Raw genomic sequence first — 22,653 nt, forward strand, 5'->3', positions numbered from 1 at the left:
AAGTGAATTCAATGGTCACAGGGGTTGAGACCATAATCAATTCAATCACACATCAATTGCCTGCAGAGGGTTTTCTAAGTTCTAAACTCTACGGGTCTAAATGAAACTGTACAGCAAAACCTTGAAGCAATTAATTGATGGATGCAGACCCATGTAGAAAACGCTTAAAAAATAAGAAAAACACTATATAAGAACCTCACTGTCTAACTAATTTAAAACCTGTAACCTGCAGTGGGAAAATATTTGATGGCACCTATTGGTCTGCATTATTAGGGAGAAATTGGATGTATGGATTTAAACCTCCTTTGATGTGGATTGAATAAAAATCCACCCAATAAATTAATACTCAATACATATACAATAATTACTTGCAATAGGTGAATTATGTAAATTGTAGAAGCAATATTTAACTCAAAATACTGAAGGTTCTAATCCACAGCCTCATGTTTTTCCACAGACCTACAATATTTTCAATGACAACAATCTGGAGTTCAGTGGCCTCTCCCGGCAGTTCCTGTTCAGGAGACTCGAGCCCTACACCGTGTATACCCTGGTTCTGGAGGCCTGCACGGACGCCGGCTGCACCCGGTCACCCCCTCAGCCAGTCACAACGGATGAAGCCCTTCCATCCTCGCAGGCCGCCCCTGTCGCCCATTCGGTTAGAGCCAACAGCATTGAGCTGACTTGGGCGAGACCTTCTCAACCCAACGGGAAGATATCTGAATACCAGCTCATCTGCAGAATGGCTGGGGAAGGTCAACACAGCCGCAGGGATGAGGGCAAGGTGTTGTTTACAGAAGGCAACACTGACCAGGATGGCTTCTCCTACAAGGTCACTGATTTAAAACCCTGGACTAAGTACGAGTTCAGGGTGAGAGTGTGGAATAGCGCCGGTTACTCGGACAGTCCGTGGATAACAGTGGAGACCAAGCAAGCTTCTCCAAAAGGCCTCGCAGCTCCCGCCGTGAGTCACGTGTTGGGTCACCCCCATGAAGTCTTGGTCACGTGGGCCCCTCCGCAGGAAACCAACGGGATCCTGCAGTCGTACCGAATACGGAGGGACGAATTCAATTTCCCCTTCAGTTTTGACGCCACTGTCTTCAACTACACTGACCAGGATCTAACAGCCTACACTTGGTACAGCTACACCATCATCGCTTGCACCGCGGCAGGGTGCACTAGCAGCGCAGCCACTGAGATCCGAACATTAGAGACGGCCCCCGCCACGGTGGAGCCACCATCGCTGACCAACATCACCGCCGACCAGATCAGCGTTTCCTGGTCGGCCCCGGAGATCCAGAACGGGGAGATCACCAGATACACCCTTCAGATGAACGGTGAAGTGTATTATAGCGGGAAACAGCTGCACAGCGTGGTTTCCTTTTTACAGTCTCACAGCACCTACCAGTTTGTCTTAACCGCATGTACCAATGGCGGTTGCACCTCTAGCGTGCCGAAATCCGCTCAGACGCACGAAGCACCCCCGACACACATGAGAAGGCCCTCACTGAAGGTCACCGGGTCTGAGTCAGTGGAAATTGCCTGGCAGGAGCCCGAGCATCCCAATGGTGTGATCAGAAGTTACGAGCTAAGAAGAGATGGCGTTCTCATCTACGCCGGGCTAGAAACCAGGTACCATGACTTCACTCTGCAGCCAAGTATCGAATACAGCTACACCGTGACCGCGAACAACAGCAAAGGAAGCACCACCAGCCCCGTCGCCAAGGCCAGGACGAACCCATCAGCTCCCTCTGGTGTCGCTCCCCCAACACTGCAGCCCTCCACCCCGAGTGATGTCCTGGTCATGTGGGATCCTCCCGCCCGAGCCAATGGAGAAATCGTTAACTACACCGTTTTCATATGGGATCCAGCAGAGAGCAACCACAAGACCTTCAACTTCCCTGCCTTCCACAGTGCCTTCTTAAGCCGCTCTTTTCTTTTGTCTGGCTTGAAACCATCCTACAGGTGCGTAACCTATCGCTGGTAAGAAAGAACAATGCCTGAAACAAAACATATCTAGGTATCTCTGTGATTCCAGACAATCACAGTTCCAGATCCCAAGCTGTGTTTACAAGTCTTGTGGCTTCCCTGTTGTTGGTAAGGATGTGCAATTTATTCAGCAGTGACTATAATGTTGCTTACGAGACTCTGTTGGGTCCAATAGCTGAGTGGCTTCTCTGTGCACTGCATTTCAGCTCAGGACAAGTTCAGGTTGGGAGGAGCTTCTCACAGCCATAATGTAACTTTCAGCCAGGTTTCCCCATCTAACCTATGGGAATACAGGGACATCTAAGGATCTTCCCTTGGGTTACAGCCAGAAGTTACAGACAACTGACAGGGACATAAAACAACCGTCCCGGAGACGCACAGCTTAGCTACCACGTCACGCAGTGCCACTTTACCACCCCTCCCAAAACTTGACCATGGAGGGCGGAATAAGGGATCATATTTCTTGACACACTTGGGTTATGTCTTCGATGGAATATTGACCCATATATAGATGCGCATAAATATCTGTTTCAAATCATTTCCTTAAAAGACGTTTTACACTGCAATCCAAATATACTGCTAAGAGTGTGAAGGGTCTGGACTCACCTTGACGTCATTACAATACATCTAAGATGGCAATTAAAAAGTACCCTACTCTGAAGCAACTGCTCAATTCCTCCCCGTGCCCTTGAAGAGAGAGCAGGAGCAGTGACTTTGATGCCTTGGTCATATTGCCATCTCTCCTGCCCAGCGCAGGAACAGGACAATTCAAATCCAGAATGATTAAAGTGCCCCCTTGTATACATATGTGGAACTAAAATAAAGATAAGCAGCCGATGATAATAGCTCTTCAGTTTTATCATCTACAGATCACAGAAGTCTCTCAGCTGACCTTGCTTTCTAATTCTATATCTTTTTTTCTCTATCTCTCCCTCCCAAATGACCTAAATTGAAGAAAAGACCTTTCATTTCTGAAATGCCTCTCAAATTTCTTTTTTTTTTTTTTTTTTTTTTAACAGAAGAAAGCTTTTCAATTTTGTTTATATTAATAGACTATAAATCAAATTATATTTGTGTTTTTTTTTTTTTTTTGGTAGTTACATTCAATCATTGATCTTAAAGGTAAGAAAATTGACAAATTATTAGAATTGTAATTGGGCCTAAATGGGTGTTTGTGTGTTTTTTTTTTCCTCGATTGGCAGGTATGAAGTGAGAGTCGAGGCCTGCACTCTGCTGGGCTGTGCTTCCAGTGACTGGGCATCAGTGCGGACCCTCGAAGCCCCCCCGGTGAACCAGCCCGCACCCCTGATAGAGCTGCAGGCGGACTCAGGGGGGCTGCAGTTGGTGTTTCTGGTGTCCTGGGCCAGTCCCGCTCAGCCCAATGGAAACATTATCCACTTCGAGCTGTACCGAAGACACGCCATCAACTCTGATGCCACCTCTGAGATGGTCCTGGTTTACAAGAACCTCTCACAGTCCTTCCTGGACTCTAACCTGCACCCCTTCACAGAGTATGAATATCAGGTACGTGATTCATATTGATTGATTGATTTGATTGATTTACCAATAATTCAATACAAACCATTCTCCTAACAATGGTGTATGCGGACTCTGAGCCTGAAATAGAAGCAAGCACACCAAACGAGCACGATGGGTCGAATAGCCTCCTCTCGTTTGTAGACTTTCTTATGTTCTTAATGATACAGTTTCTCTGGCAGCCATTTACATATTTAAAATATTTAAAACATATTTAGAGATCCTAAAACACTCCATTATCAAGTACAAATTAATCCGAATCATACCTTGGAAATTGGAACAGAACGGAGATAAATGTGATTCCTCTGTTATTGGACACTTGTTAGGTTACATTAATGAAGGTTAACAGAGAACTTCTCAAAGGATTTTTTTGGTGTTTTAAGAATCATCATGATAATATGATAATAAGGGTATATATATATATATATATATATATATATATATATATATATATATATATATATATATATAGCCCCCCTATTGTTGCTCCCTTCTGTTATTCCAGTGCAATATTCAGGATTTTGGTACAAACACAATTCAATCATTAATGTAATTCAGGTTGTATTAAAAGCCAAGCTCAGTGGAGTGAAAACCAGTGGTTCCTGTGTCTCACCAGGACTAGGAGTGAGTGTTTCTCATGCTAACTAATCTGTTAACTGTTTCAAAGTCTGCCTAAAGCTGGTTGAATGTGACTGATTTGAGATCCTGTATTCCTGTAGTGGCTATAATGGCTGATAAAAATAAATAACACATTTAGAATATAAGTTTTCTCCACTGGGTGAACAAATTATTTCACATACTACTCTCACCAATAGACTGCCTTATGCATAGTTATACACACATCTGTGTATGTGTTAGATTTACATTTATTTTTCTTAGCATGCATGCTGTTAGTCAATAGATAATTAACGCATGATTGGATATCGAAGCTCGCCTCCTCCCCTGGTTAAACAGCTGTCCAGTTGACCCCCAGAGATGAGCTTTCTCACTGTATGTGGCAAATCAAATTTCTTAAGTCCTTCATGGACGACGGGTTGAGATTCCGATCGAACCGAGGCCTAGTGAAATGAGATTTAGATGTCACGCTTCTCCTCCCTCCTCCTTGGCTTGTGGTTCCTGCTCAGCGCCTCACAGAGTGACGCAAATCATGGATCTCAGCCTAACATGTGAGGCCAGATTTCCAGGGCTGTTCTGGGCAGGCACTTATGTATTTCACAGTCACGCCAGGGAGCGCTCCTTCTCTCGTGATAATCAGTGCACACTCGTGAAGGAAGACAGGTATTTAATGCGAGCACATATTCATAGAGTTGACATACCTTACAAGACCTTCTAATTGACAGCCTACCCTTTAGAACAAAAACAACATTAGCATTTGTTTGTCAGGCGCGAGACGCGTTCCAAGAGTGGAGATAAATTGATACAGTTTGGTTGATTGTTTCATCTTATTTATGAGACATAATTTATGACAACTCACCAGCAGCCTGAGTGATGACTGACTGTAAGCAAAGTGATAAATCAGGGCCTGTGAAAGCACAGATGATTATGATCGGATCTATTGAATTAGCTGCTGCCCTCAGTCATTACAAGTATTGGAAAGACCTTTTAATGTCTGCTGTTTGTCTCCAGGGAGGTTGCTAACTATACCCCTAGGATATAAAGTATTAAATTATATGTCTGCTAAAGTTACACTCCCCCATGGCTCTGTCTGTGAGTGGGGTATGATGTTTACTGACGGCTGGGTAAATAAAGGCATATCTCACCCGGGAAGCTGGAGGAATTTAATGGTTCAAGTCTTGACTGTGAAGATTTTCTCTCTTAGGCCTAGACCAAATCATAATCGGTATCACAAAGTACAAACCGGTATCCTATCATGCTGTGATTTATGGCTTCTGTCAATAAAATAAACCACATTAGAGTAGCTGTTCTGATTTGGAATAGATCTAAGTTTGTTTGACATATTTTTTCATTGTATTGAACTGCAGAACTGCAGTGGAGTTTATTTTCCCCTCTTGTTTGGGCTGTACCTTACCAATTATCTGTTGTGGCGGTTTACTAAATTCACGACTTGCTCCCAACCCTCCCAGCTGTAGGCAGTCCATGCCACAGTGGCCCAGATTCAATGCAAAGTTTAACTCAACTACGTTTTCCAAACACAAGGTTATTCAGCGCGCTTTGTGTCAAACTGAAAGACGCTCTTGAGTAATACAAAGGCTGGGCAGTTAATTAAAATGTACAATGTATGTTATATTTTTATAGGCAATGTCACTCTTTTGTTCGCCAGTTCGTCATTAGGGTCGCCGAAACTGAAAAATCTCTTCAAATTGAGCGGACGCTGCTGTTACTGAATACAAGCTGAACTTTTAGCAGACGACGGGGTGGAGAAACATTTCCAAGGTTACAGGATAATACAAAAATGTGGGATTGCAAGCCCGCAGAAGTAATTTTGTGTACAGAACTGAAATTAGGAAAGGTATCCTTCAGTTTATAACCCACTAAGCTTTTGTTATATTCAGCAGCAAAAAGTTGTTTTAGTGGCATACAATGTCAGTGCAAAGTTTCATATAGTTTTCAGTTCATGAGCTCTGAATAAGGTGGATTTTGAGCTGTGTGGAGTTTATGTTTTGGGTACTCTGCTTTATGGCTATATTTCTGTCAGACTCCAACCAGCTGTAATTAAAAAGAAGAGCATCCATATATACCCATGTGTCCAAGGGCAACGGCACTTTTTGTGAAGGCAATTAAATTGTTTTAGTGTTAGAAAGCTAGAGATTTTATTAGTGGTTTAAACTCTTTTTTCTTTTTTCTATTAATCCTGTCAGAGACGGCCTGTTGGCCCCTCTCTTACGCCCTCACACCGTACCTATGTACTATATCTGAAAATGAACCGTGTACAGTGGTTAAAACCAAGCCACTATTATAGCCCTCTGTCAATGAAAGCTGTAAGATGCCATATTTTTATTTTCATGTAATTACCTTAATTACACATCAGTATGCATGGCGCGCAGCCTGCAGTAAAACTCTCCCTCCTTACAAGGACGCGGCACATCCAAATGGGATCGTCTCTATTAAATCAGTGCCGTGCGGTGTGTTATGAAGCAAGATAAAGTTGCTCCTACTACCATAATGGTACCATAACTCAGGTGTATACCCAAATAAAATATGAAAAAAGGTGAATGCTGAAGTGAAATTATACAACTTTTACAACAATTTTTGAAATAACATTTTACTTTGATGAATTTAGCAAAGTGCATGGTATCGTTTTATTTTCTGGTTGTTTATTTTACATTTGGTAACAAGCTTTTCTATATTCCCTACAATTTCTCTAAACGTATTTTTTCCACGGTCCTTTGGACCATGAAATGACAATTGTCCCCTGATGGTGATAATACACTTTTCACTTCTGTAACTCGAGTCCAGACATGTTGCTGATTTACCACAGTAAGAGGACTGTTTCTTGCTTTAAGACCAAAAAGTCAAGTTCTTAACATAACAGTAGTTACTACACAAAGGACTAAACTAAAATAAAAGAATCAGTGATATTTTATCATAGAAATTGTGAAAGAACTCCTATGTGCAAACTATATGTATTATATGTTGTCATCTATTTGAAATATATTTAAATATGTGAACATATATATATTGTACAAATGTGAGGTTTCCAGTGGGCAATGAGTGAGTGAGTGAATTACGAGACCGCATGAAAACTCGGCGGTGACCTTTGCCGCCCCTGTGCGCCGCAATCGCCTCTCCCTGACCCACACTTTTGCTGACAGGCAGGGAGACGGTGGCGTTCGCACCAAGGTTCAGCATGGAATGCGCATCCTGCAAATGGCTTGGAGAGTCTCTTCACATTGCCATTTAGATCTATCATCCTGATTGATCACACTGTAATTGGCTATTATTGAGGCTAATTTAACCCTATACGCTTGCACATCCATCTGCTCTGTCTATTACTTGTGACACTCGACAAATTACTTACTCATGCAAATGCTGACCCTGGCCGACCTTTTCTGGTATTCATGTGTAATTATACAAATGCTCCCTGATAAATAAGATTACCTCACCTTCCATGTGTTCATTTACTCCTTGATTAAGGTGAAATTTAATTTTCATGTAGATTTGTTCAAGATGTGTTCTCTTTTCTTTAATAAGTGCTGAGGTTTGTCTATTATGCATAGTGATGCTTAGTTAGGTGGACCCCTGTGGAAAGTTGCCTTGCGTGTCTGCCTTTCTGAAAGCGCCCAGGATGAGCCCAACGTGAATGTCAGCAGTCATTGACAGAGTGAAGCACCAGCCCTGCTCAGTGTTTGCCCTGTTGTCGGTGCATAAGCCCTTCCTCTCTCTGAATACCGTTAATAGTGCCTCTCTCTCTGCAGGAGTACAGGGGAGTGCTGTGCATAACCCTTAAGCAATGGGAACATCAGGTTTTATTGCATATTAGCTTAAGACTATATATCTAAAATCTAAAATGTTGGCCAGGACAGTTTTTTACTTTTAGATGTATCTGATGTTAAGCTCATTTGTGTGAACTTTATATTTATTGAAAAACTGTATATATATATATATATATATATATATATATATATATATATATATATATATATATATATATATATATATATAAGAACATTTAATTTTGTAGCTGCACTCTCACTTATTAGTTATTTAGACCAGACTTTTATATTATTACAGTTTCATTTTATTGAATAACTCAAACTCACAACGCGTTTCGACACTACTGTGTCATTACTGATGAAGACACAGCAGTGTCGAAACGCGTTGTGAGTGTGAGTTATTCAATAGCGGCTCAAGAGTAATTGGACAAACTAACATAATCATGAATGAAATTGTGAGTTTCAATACTTGGTTGCAAATGACTGCCTGAAGTCTGGAACCCATAGACATCACCAGATGCTGGGTTTCTTCCCTGGTGATGCTCTGCCAGGCCTGCACTGCAGCTGTCTTTAGTTCCTGCTTGTTCTTGGGGTGATTTGCCTTCAGTTTTGCCTTCAAAACAAACCAATCAGAGAGAAATTAGGTGTGGCCAAATCAACTATTTGGTAAATTCTTAAAAGAAATAACACACTGGTGAGCTCAGGAAAATCATGAAACCAGAGGAGCTTTTCCAGATCAGTAGGGACACAAGGACCCGGGGACACAAATGGAAACTGGGCTTCAAGGCATTCGAGACAGAAAACAGGAGACACTTCTTCACACAGAGAGGCATCACAATCTGAACAAACTCCCCAGCAATGTGGTTGAAGCTGAAAATTTGGGAACATTTAAAAATAGACTGGATAGGATCCTTGTATCACTTAGTTATTAATGGACACCAATCGATCACGATGGGGCGAATGGCCTTCCCTCGTTTGTAAACTTTCTTATGTTCTTATATGGTAATGCTAGTTTTAACCTTAAAATAAAAACTGATCTGTGATTTATGATGAGTCTAAATATATATGCAAAGTGACAATAGGTGTAGTTTGATTTGCTCATGGTTGCCATCTTGTTTTATGGATCAACTTGCCTTTATAGAGGACCTAGCCAAGGTCATGTGTGCAAAATTTCACTTCACTCCACTAAACAGTTTCAGAGAAGATGATTTAATATTTGTGATCAATCCAATATGGCTGCCAAACAATGTGACTGATCAATTTGTCCTGAACCAATCTGAATATAGATCAAAACATAACTTCATGACCCAAGTTTCTGTCCCATAAGTGGTTTCAGAGAAGATGTTTGAATATTGTCTAATAATTGTCACTTTAATCCAATATTGTCGTCACACCATGTGATCCATATGAGTTTTATGATCATTTGAAATATATAGCGGAAAAATAATAATGTAGCTTGGCTCCCTAATGACTCTGTATTATTTCTCCATTTTGACCTTCTCCAGGTGTGGGCAGTGAATTCTGCAGGACGGGTAACCAGTCCGTGGAGCCGAGGACGGACGGGGCCAGCGCCTCCTGAGGGGATTTCCCCCCCGACTTTCCTCAAAGTGCAGGCCACCTCCGCCGTGGTCCACATCAGCCCCCCCGTCAAGCCCAACGGTGTTGTCAGCCTCTACAGGGTCTTCACGAGCAACAGGGACTCCCACTTAATGGTGAGAGACGGACCAGGGCAGAGCCTCGCAGGTTGAACAAGCGCTTAATTGAATTCTTAGTTACAGAAAACGTCCCCTGTCCGTCTGGGTGTCAGTAAGAACTCTGATTATGACCATGGTTTCAATTAGGGAGGCAGGAATGAAATGTTTGTTGTAGACAAGAGTGAGGCATTGTATTGGACTGGGGTCAGGTTAGATTCCCCAGTAAAGTCCAGCCTCTCTTCCTGTTTTGGTAAATTTTATACTGCACACGTTAAACCAGGTTGAGTCGCAGATTAGGCATAGCTTTCGATATTGGTGTTCTAGTGTAGTGCTAGTCTCCCTGCACTACCTGAATAGATTGCATCTGCTCTGAAATAAAGCCGAAACCGATACCCAGTCACAAGAACGCATCCTTAACCAGCTCCTTGTTTTAAGAAGGTTATCAATGAGGGGCGGCAGTGAAATATGTGCCGACAATGCAACTCTTATCTGGCTTTCCCATAACCTGTTACTACTATCATCATGGTGTCAGAGCGGCTTCTCTGCTAAGAACACCAGTCTGTTTGTTATTATTACCCTGGTTTGAAAGTTTTAGCATCTTCGAAATGAACAAAACTTCTTGTAATTCATTGAAATTGAAAGTGATTTGTATTGATTCCTTTAAATAGGGCTAGCCAGCTTCATGGCATTTATTTGAAGTTATTTGTGTTGATCCACTTTGTGTACACTTTCTGTATCTACTGTGCTTTCATTTTTTGTGAAATTACTTCTTGAAAATGCCTTTGCGATGGTGCGCCCAGTGAAAGGCGTTCTGCAAAGCCAAAATTGACTGACAGAATCAAATATACCATACTCAGTAGGTGGATGGCCTTACTGTAATCACTGTATAACGGCAGATCATTTCAGATAGTTAGGAGGAATAATGTGGTGGGAGGGAACAAACGAGAAGAGAAAGGGCAGCTCACTAAAAATGTACCAAACAGCTAGTTTTCCACCCGTCTTTTGTCTATTGTTTTTAATTTCTGACAAGCAGAAACTTTTGCGCTGACTTCAGTTGTTATTTAAACTGGAGAAAGCAGGTATTTGGCCAGTATCTGTTATTACAATTGTGATGAGACTTGCAGATTCCTCTTCCATGGTTAATAACTTACTCTTGATTGTATTTCCATTGCTGCTCTAATTATGCAATTGGCAGATCTTGCCTCCAATTGATTTGCCTTTTTGGCAATTAAGTATTTGGCTCCGCGGACAAAGAAAGAGTGTTTTATCATTCATCTTGTGTACAAGAAAAAAACAATTGATCTCAAATGGGACGTTTTACATACAAACAAATTATGCCTCATCTTTAATTGAGAAATTCAGACAGGTGAGTTTTCATTCAATGCAGATCAATGCCTTAAGTCTGACATTTAAAGAATCATATTTTAGCTCTTCTCAGAACATGAGCAGTCCAGGTAGCACTAGCTTGAAATGCCCTGACACAAAAACAACATACAACCAATTCTTACAAGTAGACAAATCAGTACAACAACAACAAGGCTGTTGTGAGAGACAAAATACCTCAAACGGGGAGTGGGGGGAGACATAGAGAACACAGTGGTTCTTTTGTCTTTTTAAAAATGAATGATCTTTTTATTTTTGGCCAGCTCTCTGAAGGGACTTCGACACAGCAAACTATCCACGGCCTCCAGCCCTTCACCACCTACACTGTGGGAGTGGAGGTGTGCACCTGTGTGCACTGCTGCAGCCGCGGCCCAGTGACCGAGCTCATGACCCAGCCATCCGCCCCTTCCCAGCAGCCCCCGCCCCGCGTCACCTCCCTCACGTCCAGGAGCGCCAGTGTGGAGTGGCGGGAGCCCAGTGCCCCAAATGGCATCATTGAAAGGTCCACATTCAGAAGTTAAACTTAAAAATTATCCCCAAAATGTATGTGATCAGTTAGATTGAAATATTTGCTGATATTATGTATCTCTACATGAGATAGGGTAGTAAATACATAATTGCAGCCGCAATGCAGAACATTGAAAAGTTCTCTGTTTAAACATCAGCTGCATTAGACCTCAGAAAATGGGGTTACATTGGTTCAGCTTCCAGAATACGTAGTTCAATTAACTAATTAGGAGCTCAGGTAGAATGAAAGGCACAAATTCTCCAGCACACTGCCCTGTATGGTAATAGATCAGTAACTGCTTTGGTTGTCATGAAATGTATTTATCTCTAAATATGTCTCAGAGATCTTTTAGCCCATGGACTTTCATCTACTACCTTATTAATTTGTTTTACAGTCAGTCTACATCCATCCTCTGCAGGTCTGATCAGTTGTGTCCCCTCCTGTTTCAGCTGTGAGCTCCACATCCACACGGCCTGTCCTCAGCCTGTCCAGCCAGTCCCGGCCCCCTGTGCCCCCGGCCCCAGTGAGATGAAGTACTTCGGGAAAGGGCAGACGTACAACATCACCGGCCTCCAGCCGTACACCAGCTACAGTCTCCGAGTCGTCTGCTTCAACTCCATCGGCAGTACTGGGTCCGAGTGGATCTCCTTCACTACAGCCAAAGAGCGTGAGCCAGCTTGCCTGCCATCTTGGCCTCTCTGATCTGCTTTCTCCATTTGAGTCTCACTGAAATCCATTTAAAGACCCTCTCGAATGTTCCTGCTGAATATGGAGACAGTAAAACTTGTCTGCTTCATGAGCTGGGAACATTTTTATAAGGTTTTGGTAATAATAAAAGGAAATTACAAGGTCAGTCAGTGTTGCGTGTTCACCCAGTCCAGAGAAAAATCAAACCCACAGATTGGGGCCACCACCTCCCCAGGGTGAAGACATTGTACAAAGTGGAGAAAAGGTCATGTGACTCTTCCCCATCTCCATGTACTAAAGAAAGTTTACAAACGAGGCGCCATTCAATCCATCGTGTTCGTTTGGATCAAGTGATCCAAGGATCCTATCCAGTCTATTTTTAAATGTTCCCAAATTGTCGCTTTATCCACATCGCTGGGGAGTTTGTTCCAGATTGTGACAACTCTCTCCTGTTTTCTGTCTTGAATGCCTTGATGCCCAATTTCCATTTGTGTCCCCGGGTGCGTGTGTCCCTGCTGATCTGGAAAAGCTCCTCTGGTTTGATGTGGTCCATGTCTTTCATGATTTTGAAGACTTGGATCAAGTCCCCACGTAGACTCCTCTGTTCCAGGGTGAAAAGGTTCAGGTCCTCAGTCTCTCAGTAGGACATTCCCTTCACACCTGGAATAAGTCTGGTTGCTCTCCTCTGAACTGCCTCTAGAGCAGCGATATATTTCTTGAAGTGTGGAGCCCAGAACTGTACACAGTATCCAGATGAGCTCTAACTAGTGCACTACACTAGTTATACATTCATTCCTAGTGTTTGGCTCACCGCCACCTTGTCTCTCCCTCGCCAGAGCCCCAGTACAGAGCCCCCTTCATGGTCATCAGTAACCTCACCACCATGTATCTGGACTGGAGCCACTCCTTCATCCTCAACGGGCAGCTCCAAGACTTCGTCCTGACCGAGAGCGGCACGCGGCTTTACAGTGGCTTCCACAGCACCCTCCACATCCCCAGGACCTCCGATAAAAGTGCGTAAAGTCGGCGAATCTCTTTACGTTACGTCTCTTTACGTTGATGTGTTGTCTGCAGTCCAGGATATAATAAGTACAGGGACAATTCAGCCTTTTTTTTGGTGCTGAATTTCTGGTTATTTTGTTTGTTTTTTTAAGAAAATGTTAGCCATTTTTCTATTAGCTAGTTTAATTTTGCTCTTAGCTATTCTTCCATTTAGATTTTTTCCCCCGCATAGCCCTCTGGAATTCGTAAGCTACTCGTTTGCAGAGGAAAGATGATCACTCTGTTGTTTTGTTGCCATAGCTCCAGTGGCACCAAGTGGATGAGGTTTTAAAGCAGTCCCTCTAAGTTTCAGACAGCATGCAATTAATATTCATATGAGATTAACTTTCAATTCCTCCGGAACCTCTCATCATGAGGCAGAAAGGTGCACTTTTTGTTCTTCATCCAATACAAGACTGTCGCCACAATTCGCAGGGAAATTAAACAACCATTAGCAAAGTAATTTTACAGTGAGAGAGTTTAAAATGCACTTTAAATATTCATCATCGTAACCAGTACATTCTGTGCTTCTCAGCCTTTGTGTTTCAGGTTACATGTACCACCGATGGGGGAAGTGTCAGCACTCCCATTATTAAGTACAACACAGCAACCGGGATTGGTAAGTTTATATCACATTGGTAAGTTTTTTTAATTTTCTTATCCATTTATTTTACTAGTGTAACAAGTATGTGTTTGGTTTTGAGACTGAGAATTAATGGCGGAGTATATTTTCACGTTTATTTATTCAGCCTGTACCTTGCTTACTGTCAAATGTGCTGACGCAGACAGCAACTCCATGTCACATCATGTCACAGCAAGGGAAGCACAGCATCAGAGACAGCAGGCACCGGAAAATAGGGACTAACGAAATTCAGTGGGGAAATTTAATGACGCATTAGAAATAGCAGAAGCACTCAGTAGTTTGAAAGTTTAAAAGCACAATTGTTTGGGTAATGGAAACCTTTTCAAGATGCAAATGTAGTTCACAATTTAGTTCACAAATTGCACAACTTTAAAAAAAAAAAAAAGTGAGACTGTATATGCTTCAAACCAAGTATAGGAGCACTGTAAGAATCTGTAAACAAGGTTTTGACAACTAAAACGTTAAAATAACACAGTTGTCTTCCCATTTAACACTAAGTACCAGATATGTATGCATTTTTGCTTTGTTTGTCATGTATAAGTGCATTGTTGTCATTGCTCGTTGTTTTTTTTTTTCCAAACAAACCAATTGTTTTACCTGTTTGTTTAAAACTAGCTCTTAAGTGACCAGTGAGTTTGTTGTGATGTGTTGTGTTGTGCCGTAGAATCAATGGTTTGCAAAAGAATCCAAATTTAAAACGCTATTGTTGAGTTATTTTCTGTGGAAGGGCATTTCTGGACACAAGAGACTTCTTAACACGAGTAACACAATATCAGTGGCGGTTGTGAGGCAGCTGATATTGTTTCTTACCGTGCAAGTTAAACATGCATTTGATGCTTAGTCGCCTAAAATATATTTGTTTGTTTATTGATAGACTTATTTTAATCAGCCAATTTTAGTTTAAGGTGCAGATTTATTCATTCATTTGGATTTATTCCCCTCTTTCAAGTTACGTCAAAATAATACAGGTTTTCCATGATTTACTATAATATTTCAAAGCAGAAGCAATAATTATTTGCATATGATTGTTTTTTATGGAAAACCTTTATCAGATCATAATCTGGGCTGAGTAAGCAGAACAAATCTCAACTCTCATTTGTTATTAGAGGACACATAAGACATTTGGAGCAAGAACATCTCTCAATCCATTCGGTCTGAGCAGTGGATCAGACCGTCCATTGTGCATCGTAAGAGACTCGGGACTGATCAAGTGCAGTTTATTTAATGATGCAGCTGACAAGTTCAGAAAAGACCAGGTGTGTTCTGTGCCTAACCAACTCTAACCTCTAACCCTGCCCAGGTCCAGTAGAGCCCACCCCAGGGGGTAAGACCGGGATGCAGGACTCGGACTCCAAGTTCTATACTGAGCTGTGGTTCATCATCCTCATGGCGCTGCTGGGCCTCATTCTGCTGGCCATCTTCCTGGCATTTTTGCTCCAGAGGGCCATCAACAAGCCGCCCTTTACCCGGGAGAGACCCCCACTGGTGCACCTGCAGAAGAGGATGAGCTCCATGGCAGTGTACCCCCCCAATGACTCCTACCCGGTGAGTCACGCCTGCTCGGTCACTGTGAGAGGGGTGTCCACTGTCCCCGTGCACTGTAGGACTCTGACTAGGACGACAAGAGACAATGGTGGCACTGAAGTGTCCGTGCTCTGTACAGTCTATCCACAACTAATTTAATGAACCTGTTTATACCCTACAGGTAGCCACCTTATGACGTACAGACTCAGGTGGTACTTGAATACGGCATCAAACCCTCCCTTAATAGGTTAATTCTTAATGGGTTCGATTTAGTTAATTTCCAGACACCCAGTCCTTGAAAACAGCTCGCCTAAATTAGTTCTAAAAACCCAGCACTTGGTGCAAGGTTAATTCTATTTTCGAATGCCAAACGATCTCATTACAACCTGGAATTAGTTTTAATAAAGGTCTCATGAAGCAAATAGTCCAATTAAAGGGTTTGATTTGCCTAAGTGATCAAGAGGTCAGGTGGGACGGGAAGTAGAAGACACAGCAGTCCCCCAGGAGCACAATTGGGTAACTCTGGCCTGTAGCATGCCCTTGTGAATAGGCTCCTCTGAGCTGCTATTCGTGATTCTGACCTGTATGCGTTCTGACAGATTTATCCCTTCTGGATTCAGTTCATGTGCCACAAGGCCATTTGTAATATACAGCACTGCCACGCCAGCTCCTCTGTCTCGCCTGTCCTTCTGAAACAATATGTACCTTCTCATAGAATATTCATCCCCATTACTGGAGGGCTGGCCCAATTCTGCAACTCAGGGATGCCCACTGCCGACACAGACATGTTAAACAGCCGTCTTTATCAGATACACTTTGTCAATTGTCCAGTTGTATCTTGTTTATTGTTGCATTTTATGTGTGACAGTCTCTGTTGTTTTGGAGACAGTTCTTCAGAAATTCTCTTCCACACTTTTCCCTTTCAAGCAAGCTTTGCATGTTTGTGTTTTTGCTCCCACTGCCTTCATCTCACACATCATGAGTCAAAGATGCAGGAAGAGCTCGACAAAGCACAACCGAGACTCACTCAGTGCTCCTGATGTCTCATTCCCGTGCTGTCATTACTCTAGTTTCCCAGAAGAGGGCCCCGGTGTTCTGAAATTGTCATTTTACTTCTTGAGCAAAGATGCCACCTTGTGGGGGTAAAAAATATATATTTCAAGAGAAGAAACGGGAAAATATCCATGGAAAATATGTTATCCTTTCAGTTTTGCATAACACTGACCTTAACGTGACCTTTTGTAGGGTTGAAGCTATTCCTATGTATGTTTGATCTATTTCTCTGTGCTTGTTTCAATACTTTTTTCAATCTCCTGTCTGTCTGTCTCCTGTAAATGGCTTTCCCTCCTGAAGCCGAAAACCCCCTGTTCTGAAAATCCCTCTAATCAGATTTCCAGAGCGACCGCTCCCATCTCTCAGGCAACAACCGAGCACAATGCGGAGCTGGTAAGCCTCTCGGGCAGTCGGCCTGGCATAGTTGAACCCAGTGGGACACATAAAGTGCAGTTCTGCTCAACCACCTACACTTGCCTGTATAAATCGACTCTGTGTGGGAGAGTGAATATATATATATATATATATATATATATATATATATATATATATATATATATATATATATATATACACACATACTATTTACAAAATACCTATGGTCTTTTTTTATTTTTTGCAGCAGTTTTTAGATGGTGAACAGCAAAACTGAATTTCAGTGTGCACTCCCCATGTCGTGGAAAATATACTGCATATTCCTTTCACACACAGAAATGGATTGTGCGCTTGTCAATAAGCGGTTTTTAACAGAGAACCCTTTTTGTTTTCAGTTTGACACTGTGCTGGATTCAACTGACACCTCAAGTAGTGTCACTCTTAAAAGCTTTACAATGCATCTGGAGGTATGGCTGGGAGTGTGTGCATGTTTAAACCTAGAAGTGCTGCTTAATTTCCAACACTCAGGTGCAGACAGAAGTTTTGGCACCCTGCATTTGAAACAATGTTGTCCATTCAATCAGATTTGTTTATTACACTGTACTTAACCATCAGTGATATATTTTAAAATGTTGTTGAATACTAATTAATCTTGGAATCGTATTAGAGTAAAGACTGGGGTGCCATCTTAGGTACTAAAAGTGCACTAATAAACATGCACTCTACAGCACTATCCAGGTGAAGGACACTATACATCCTAATTAAGTGTATGAATTTTTGCCCATGCATGGTGTGCAGTGTGTTTTGGCATACAAATACTACATCACATTACTCTATAGTTTTAGTCCTGTATATTCAACTTTCATTAAAATATGAAAATGCACTTCTGACCCTTAATTGTCCACACTTTACACAAAAGGGCCAGTATTGGCTGTGGCTCTAATGTATGCAGACAAGCAGTGAAAGCTAGATTTTTTTGTACTGAGTTTTGGTTGGAGGTCAGAGCAGGATTTTCCCAGTGTCCTGCACCGCACAGCATTCATTCACCTTCCATTGGTAACGCAGGGGTTTGGAGACACGAAAATACCAGGAACCGCATCGCACGTGGGCAGCCATGGTACACAGAACATGTCCGTCCTTCGAGTGCCCAGTCAGAGCCAGCTGAGCCACACCTACTCCCAGAATTCCCTGCACCGCAGTGTCAGCCAGCTGATCGACATCCACGACAAGAAGTCTCTGATCGAGGACTCGGTGTGGGACACCATCGTCCACGGCCATGACAGCGGAATGGTAGGCCTCCTCTCTTTGATCTAACCAGAATGACAGATCATTTATAATAAGTATCATCTTAATAATTGTATCGTAACAACTGATAAGATCTTTCTGTGTTTCAGTTTGTGGAAGACGAAGAGTTCATCGACAGCATCAAAGGCTTCAGTACCGTGAGAAAGGAGCACACGATGTTCACAGACACTCACTTGTAGCAGCGCCCTAACCTAATGACTCAGCACAGCTGGGGACAGGACTTATCTGCAGGTCACAGTGAAATACAAACCTGGCCTCCATCATATCTCACCCTGTGCTCTCCCGTCCAGTTTACACAGCCACATGCCGCGTCCCTTTTTCTTGGGCCTAACATTCCTTAAACCCTTCTCTTCCGATTCCGTGATGCTTTAATGGATCGGCTGAAGGCTTATAAAACACAATGACATGTTTAAGAGCTTTAAAACAACAAATTATTCTTGTAACCTTACCAGGTAATAGAAATAATATGATTTATGGGCCTGTAGGGCTTGTGCATTCTTTTTATGAGGTAGACGCACAACACTTAAAGATACAAACCTGGCAATGGAGATGTTTTCTGGGGCCAGGGATTGATTCAGACAGCACTCTAACAGGGACATTCAACCTTTCACTGCTGGATTGAAAGTGCTTTGCGTAGCGATCGCTATTTTATTTTAATGCAGGTAGTGCCTTATGCCTTGAGGAAAGAGTTCTGTTTTGTGCAGGACAGAAACGTGTCTGTTCTGGTGCTGTACCGTAGAAAAAGAGCAGATCAGACTTGTGTTACATTAAGGTTGTAATAGGAGTGACTCGGTGTACGACCCTCTCACAGGTGAAGGTTGAGCTGGAGTTGGGGAGGTGAGAGACGGATGTAACACAGAGGCTGTTATCCAGAGTTGATTCCTAATAGAATCCCAGTAACACCTCTCAGTGAGTGGCTCCAGAAGATTGTGTGAACTGTAACCTGTTTTTTATCATTGCACACTTCCAAGCTTGTTTTTAAATGACAAATTTAGTCCGATAAAATCAATGCACAGCTGCCTTCCTTGAGAGGATGCCCACCCCTACTACAAATGGATACCAATACACTGATTGTGCTTTGGAGTCATCAGGAGACATACTTGGCAAAATCAAGTGTAACACAGGCTTAGGTTTGTGAGAAAAAAACAAATGTACACAGTGACTGGGGGAGAATTACGATCAGTTTCCTCTTTCCTTCCTGGCGAGTCTACAGTGTATTTTGTTATCAATCAGTTATTGTATTTTCCAAGCTCCTAGTTTTGCCCCCTTACGACTAAAGCTCCCGTCTGTATTAGTGTTATGTCGTGCCTATGAGAATGAGCAATATGAAGAACATTTACAAGTATTTAAAATATTGAATATTTTTTTAAAAGCCAATTCTTTGTAGTGCGTGTCTTAAATGTACCAATGTATGAACTTGTACTGTGATTTTTTTTATTTTGTGGAGGTAGACCAATGTTACGAATGAGGGTGTTTAGAACTCTGTTAGATTTTAGAGGTTTATTAACTTTATTGGCGGTATCCCTATCATATATATATAAATATCTGTACATGTGAACATTTTTGTAGGTAGACTTTATATTACAAAGGTTGTTTTTACAAACTGACAGTATTAATTAGGATTCAGGAGTAAAGTATTTCCTTTCGTGAGAGTAAATGTTTTTCCTTTTAACGTGGTGCTTGAACCTGTAGGAAAAATTCGATTATGCTTCCTAGACTTTTATTCATTCAGTGTTTTGTGGAATCACAGATAAAATAATAATAACCATCTCAATCCTGGACTTGTACTTCCAAGATATTTACAGACAGGTCAAAGTTTACATCATGGCCCCTGCATTGAAAATCAGTATGGGAATGGAGTATCAAGGCTTTGCTAAAGACAATCATATTCAGTGAAACTGTTTATCTTCTATGCCCATATACAGATTTGTATTGGGCAGTGCACCATCCCTTCATTCATAAATACCTCACTGCATTCCCTCCATTTAACAATCACCTGAGTATTAATTGTATGGAAAAAAAGTCTGTGAAAAGTAGAGCAGTATATTATTTAACAAGGCTTAATGCATTTAAAATGTGGGGTAATGGGAGGAATCTCCAGCCTTCAAACAGAGAGACTTTCGGCTCAATCACTGCTATCTTCTAGGGCGCACCTTTTCCCCAATTGACACGTTTTATGAATGTTACCAGGATGTCTTAGTCTTGAGTTCTGTGAAAATGTGTATTTGCAAATGTAAATGGTTTTGTAAGGCTGAATGAAGCCTCCTTGTGAAACATGTAATAGAAATGTGTGAGAAGTAATAAAACACTTTGATGAAGATTTCTCTCTCTCTCGTGAAAGAAAAGTAGATACAGATCTGATGAAGATACTCATTATGGAGTCAGTAGTGTAATTAAAGAGTCTCTGCCGCTTCGAGTTATGTCAGGCAGATCCAGATAGTGTTTACACACAGTTTAATGGCCTTCCTGCTTTTACAACAAGCCTTTACTATCAGAACACACTCATTCTCATTGTGTTTCAGTTCACGCAGCAGAACAGCCCTTCAGAAGTAGACGTCTGGTGTCAGAAGAGGAAGTCAGGTCCGCCCAAGATGCACAACTAAGTCTATCCTCATTCTTCCTCTATGGGTAAAGTGCTCAATCAGATGATAAAGGGATGATCTTACCTCATGTCCACTCCCACCCTTAGGTGAAGCTGCCCACACTGTTCCACTGAGGGATTCAAAAACATGGCTGCCACCGAAGTCTCACAGGTGATGTCATCAAAAGTGAGGTACACAGGATTCATGCACCATAAGAGATAGTGATCTTTCCTCAGGAGTGAATCTCACAGGAGCTGCAGTGGGTCAAAGGTAGGACTCATTAGAACCACCTGCTGTTAAGAATACATGTAACGCTGTCTGGATACTTTCGTCAGGGGACTTGACTGCTTTCCAGAACCTGCTGGAATAGTAAAACAGCACCACAAACTTACTGGTAATGCAAGATACAATCATGTTTAGTGATGTAATAATTATACAATTCAAAAAATACAATTGGTTCCAGTATGTATACACATTGTATTTTTCTTTTTGTACATAATGGCTGATGCTTTCTCCTTGCTGGATTGAAATTGTAAACATAGCACCGTGCAAAATGGCAAGAAATTGCTAGAACAGACCTTCAGACAGTTCGGTACCCCCTACAGAGATGTCCCACTGCGCAGAGAACATGCAGAAAAGCATCCAGTAAGAAAACTTCATTTCATGTTACAATTAGGAGACATTTCATACAATTGAGGACTCGTTTGCTAACTAAGCAGCACACTATTTTCCAGGTCTCTGCAAAAAGGACGCATCAAAAATAAAAAAGGACGAGTGCAAATATAGTTAAAAACACATAAAAACCAAACAGAACCAAAACAAATGCACACACAGAGGAAAACCTGAAGTAAATGTAATACAATAGATACATTAAGTTTAGTATTAACGTTGTCAGTCCATTTTGTGAAATGTACTGTAAATAAACATCTGCGCTCATACTGAAAACTCAAATAACTGTTTGCTCGCGTCACCAACTCTGTAATCATCTCACAGCCACTCAGAACCGAGTGAAACCAAACGGGCACCACGCCCCACACCTCACAGACACCAGCACACGATATGTCACACATAAACAGGGACTGTCATATTACCAGAACACTAGGCAGGACAGACTCAAAAATATAAATAACTGGCTTTGGTTTCATTATTATGCGATTCAACCATTGTCACATTGAAAAGGCACTCTAAAATTAAGAGTAAGAAAAGAAAAACTGAATTCCTCCCTCCCTGTATTGTGCTTTATTCATCCTGCTGGTTAGAGCAGCTAGAATCACTCGCCCACTCTGGCCGGTCTGATTAGCACCAAACAACGAGATGTTCAGAGGGAGAGCTACGGCCGGGTCCGGTGAGGTGTGCTTGGCTTTGTGCTCGATTCTGGTTATGGTTTCACCCATCCCACCTGCAGCAGGGTCAATGGTAACAGCATAAGCCCACCCAGCCTCCCACATTCACCGTCTACTCTAACATCATCCTTCAGTAAGGTCCCTTTGTCCTTAAAGCTACAAGTTACCAGAATTCATATTTAGAGTTATTTTAGAGCTTGTTGGGACTCAAAATCAACTGTTCTTTTTTTGTTCGTTTTCTTAACACGTTACACATCAGGGCTTAAAACAATTTACATATTTGTCATCAGACAGAGAGATTGCCTCATATATATATATTTAGGTTGCATCATCCTTTCTTAGTTGTTCTTCAGTAAATTTTGAATATATACTCACAAATAGGATAAGGTGTCATTAAAACAATTATTGGATTAATATTTAGTATTTAACTGGTAAATATTTGTTCATGATGGTTCCATTTGTAAATGGTTATTATATTGTCCTTATGGTCCACTTATGAAGAGTTTGTCTAATTTATTCTCAAGATGGATCATGTTAGGAGCCTGAAGGTCTCCATTAGTGTTATATTAACTCTAGATTATAATCAATTTAGCCAT

General features: G+C 41.7%; 1 protein-coding gene across 1 annotated transcript in view; it reads left to right on the forward strand.

The window, feature by feature from the left end:
• The window catches only part of ush2a (Usher syndrome 2A (autosomal recessive, mild)), a 243,804-nt gene extending 223,354 nt beyond the window's left edge, over positions 1-20,450 (forward strand). The window contains exons 63-72 of the mRNA XM_066697388.1: positions 458-1,965; positions 3,192-3,513; positions 9,425-9,631; positions 11,260-11,498; positions 11,954-12,171; positions 13,028-13,204; positions 13,768-13,851; positions 15,176-15,438; positions 17,836-18,117; positions 18,222-20,450. Coding sequence (XP_066553485.1) covers positions 458-1,965; positions 3,192-3,513; positions 9,425-9,631; positions 11,260-11,498; positions 11,954-12,171; positions 13,028-13,204; positions 13,768-13,851; positions 15,176-15,438; positions 17,836-18,117; positions 18,222-18,311 — 3,390 coding nt within the window. The 3' untranslated portion in view covers positions 18,312-20,450. The remainder of the gene's footprint in view (positions 1-457; positions 1,966-3,191; positions 3,514-9,424; positions 9,632-11,259; positions 11,499-11,953; positions 12,172-13,027; positions 13,205-13,767; positions 13,852-15,175; positions 15,439-17,835; positions 18,118-18,221) is intronic.
• Positions 20,451-22,653: the final 2,203 nt, after the last annotated feature.

The sequence above is a fragment of the Amia ocellicauda genome, chromosome 1, assembly GCF_036373705.1.
Source record: "Amia ocellicauda isolate fAmiCal2 chromosome 1, fAmiCal2.hap1, whole genome shotgun sequence".
NCBI classification, from domain to species: domain Eukaryota; kingdom Metazoa; phylum Chordata; class Actinopteri; order Amiiformes; family Amiidae; genus Amia; species Amia ocellicauda.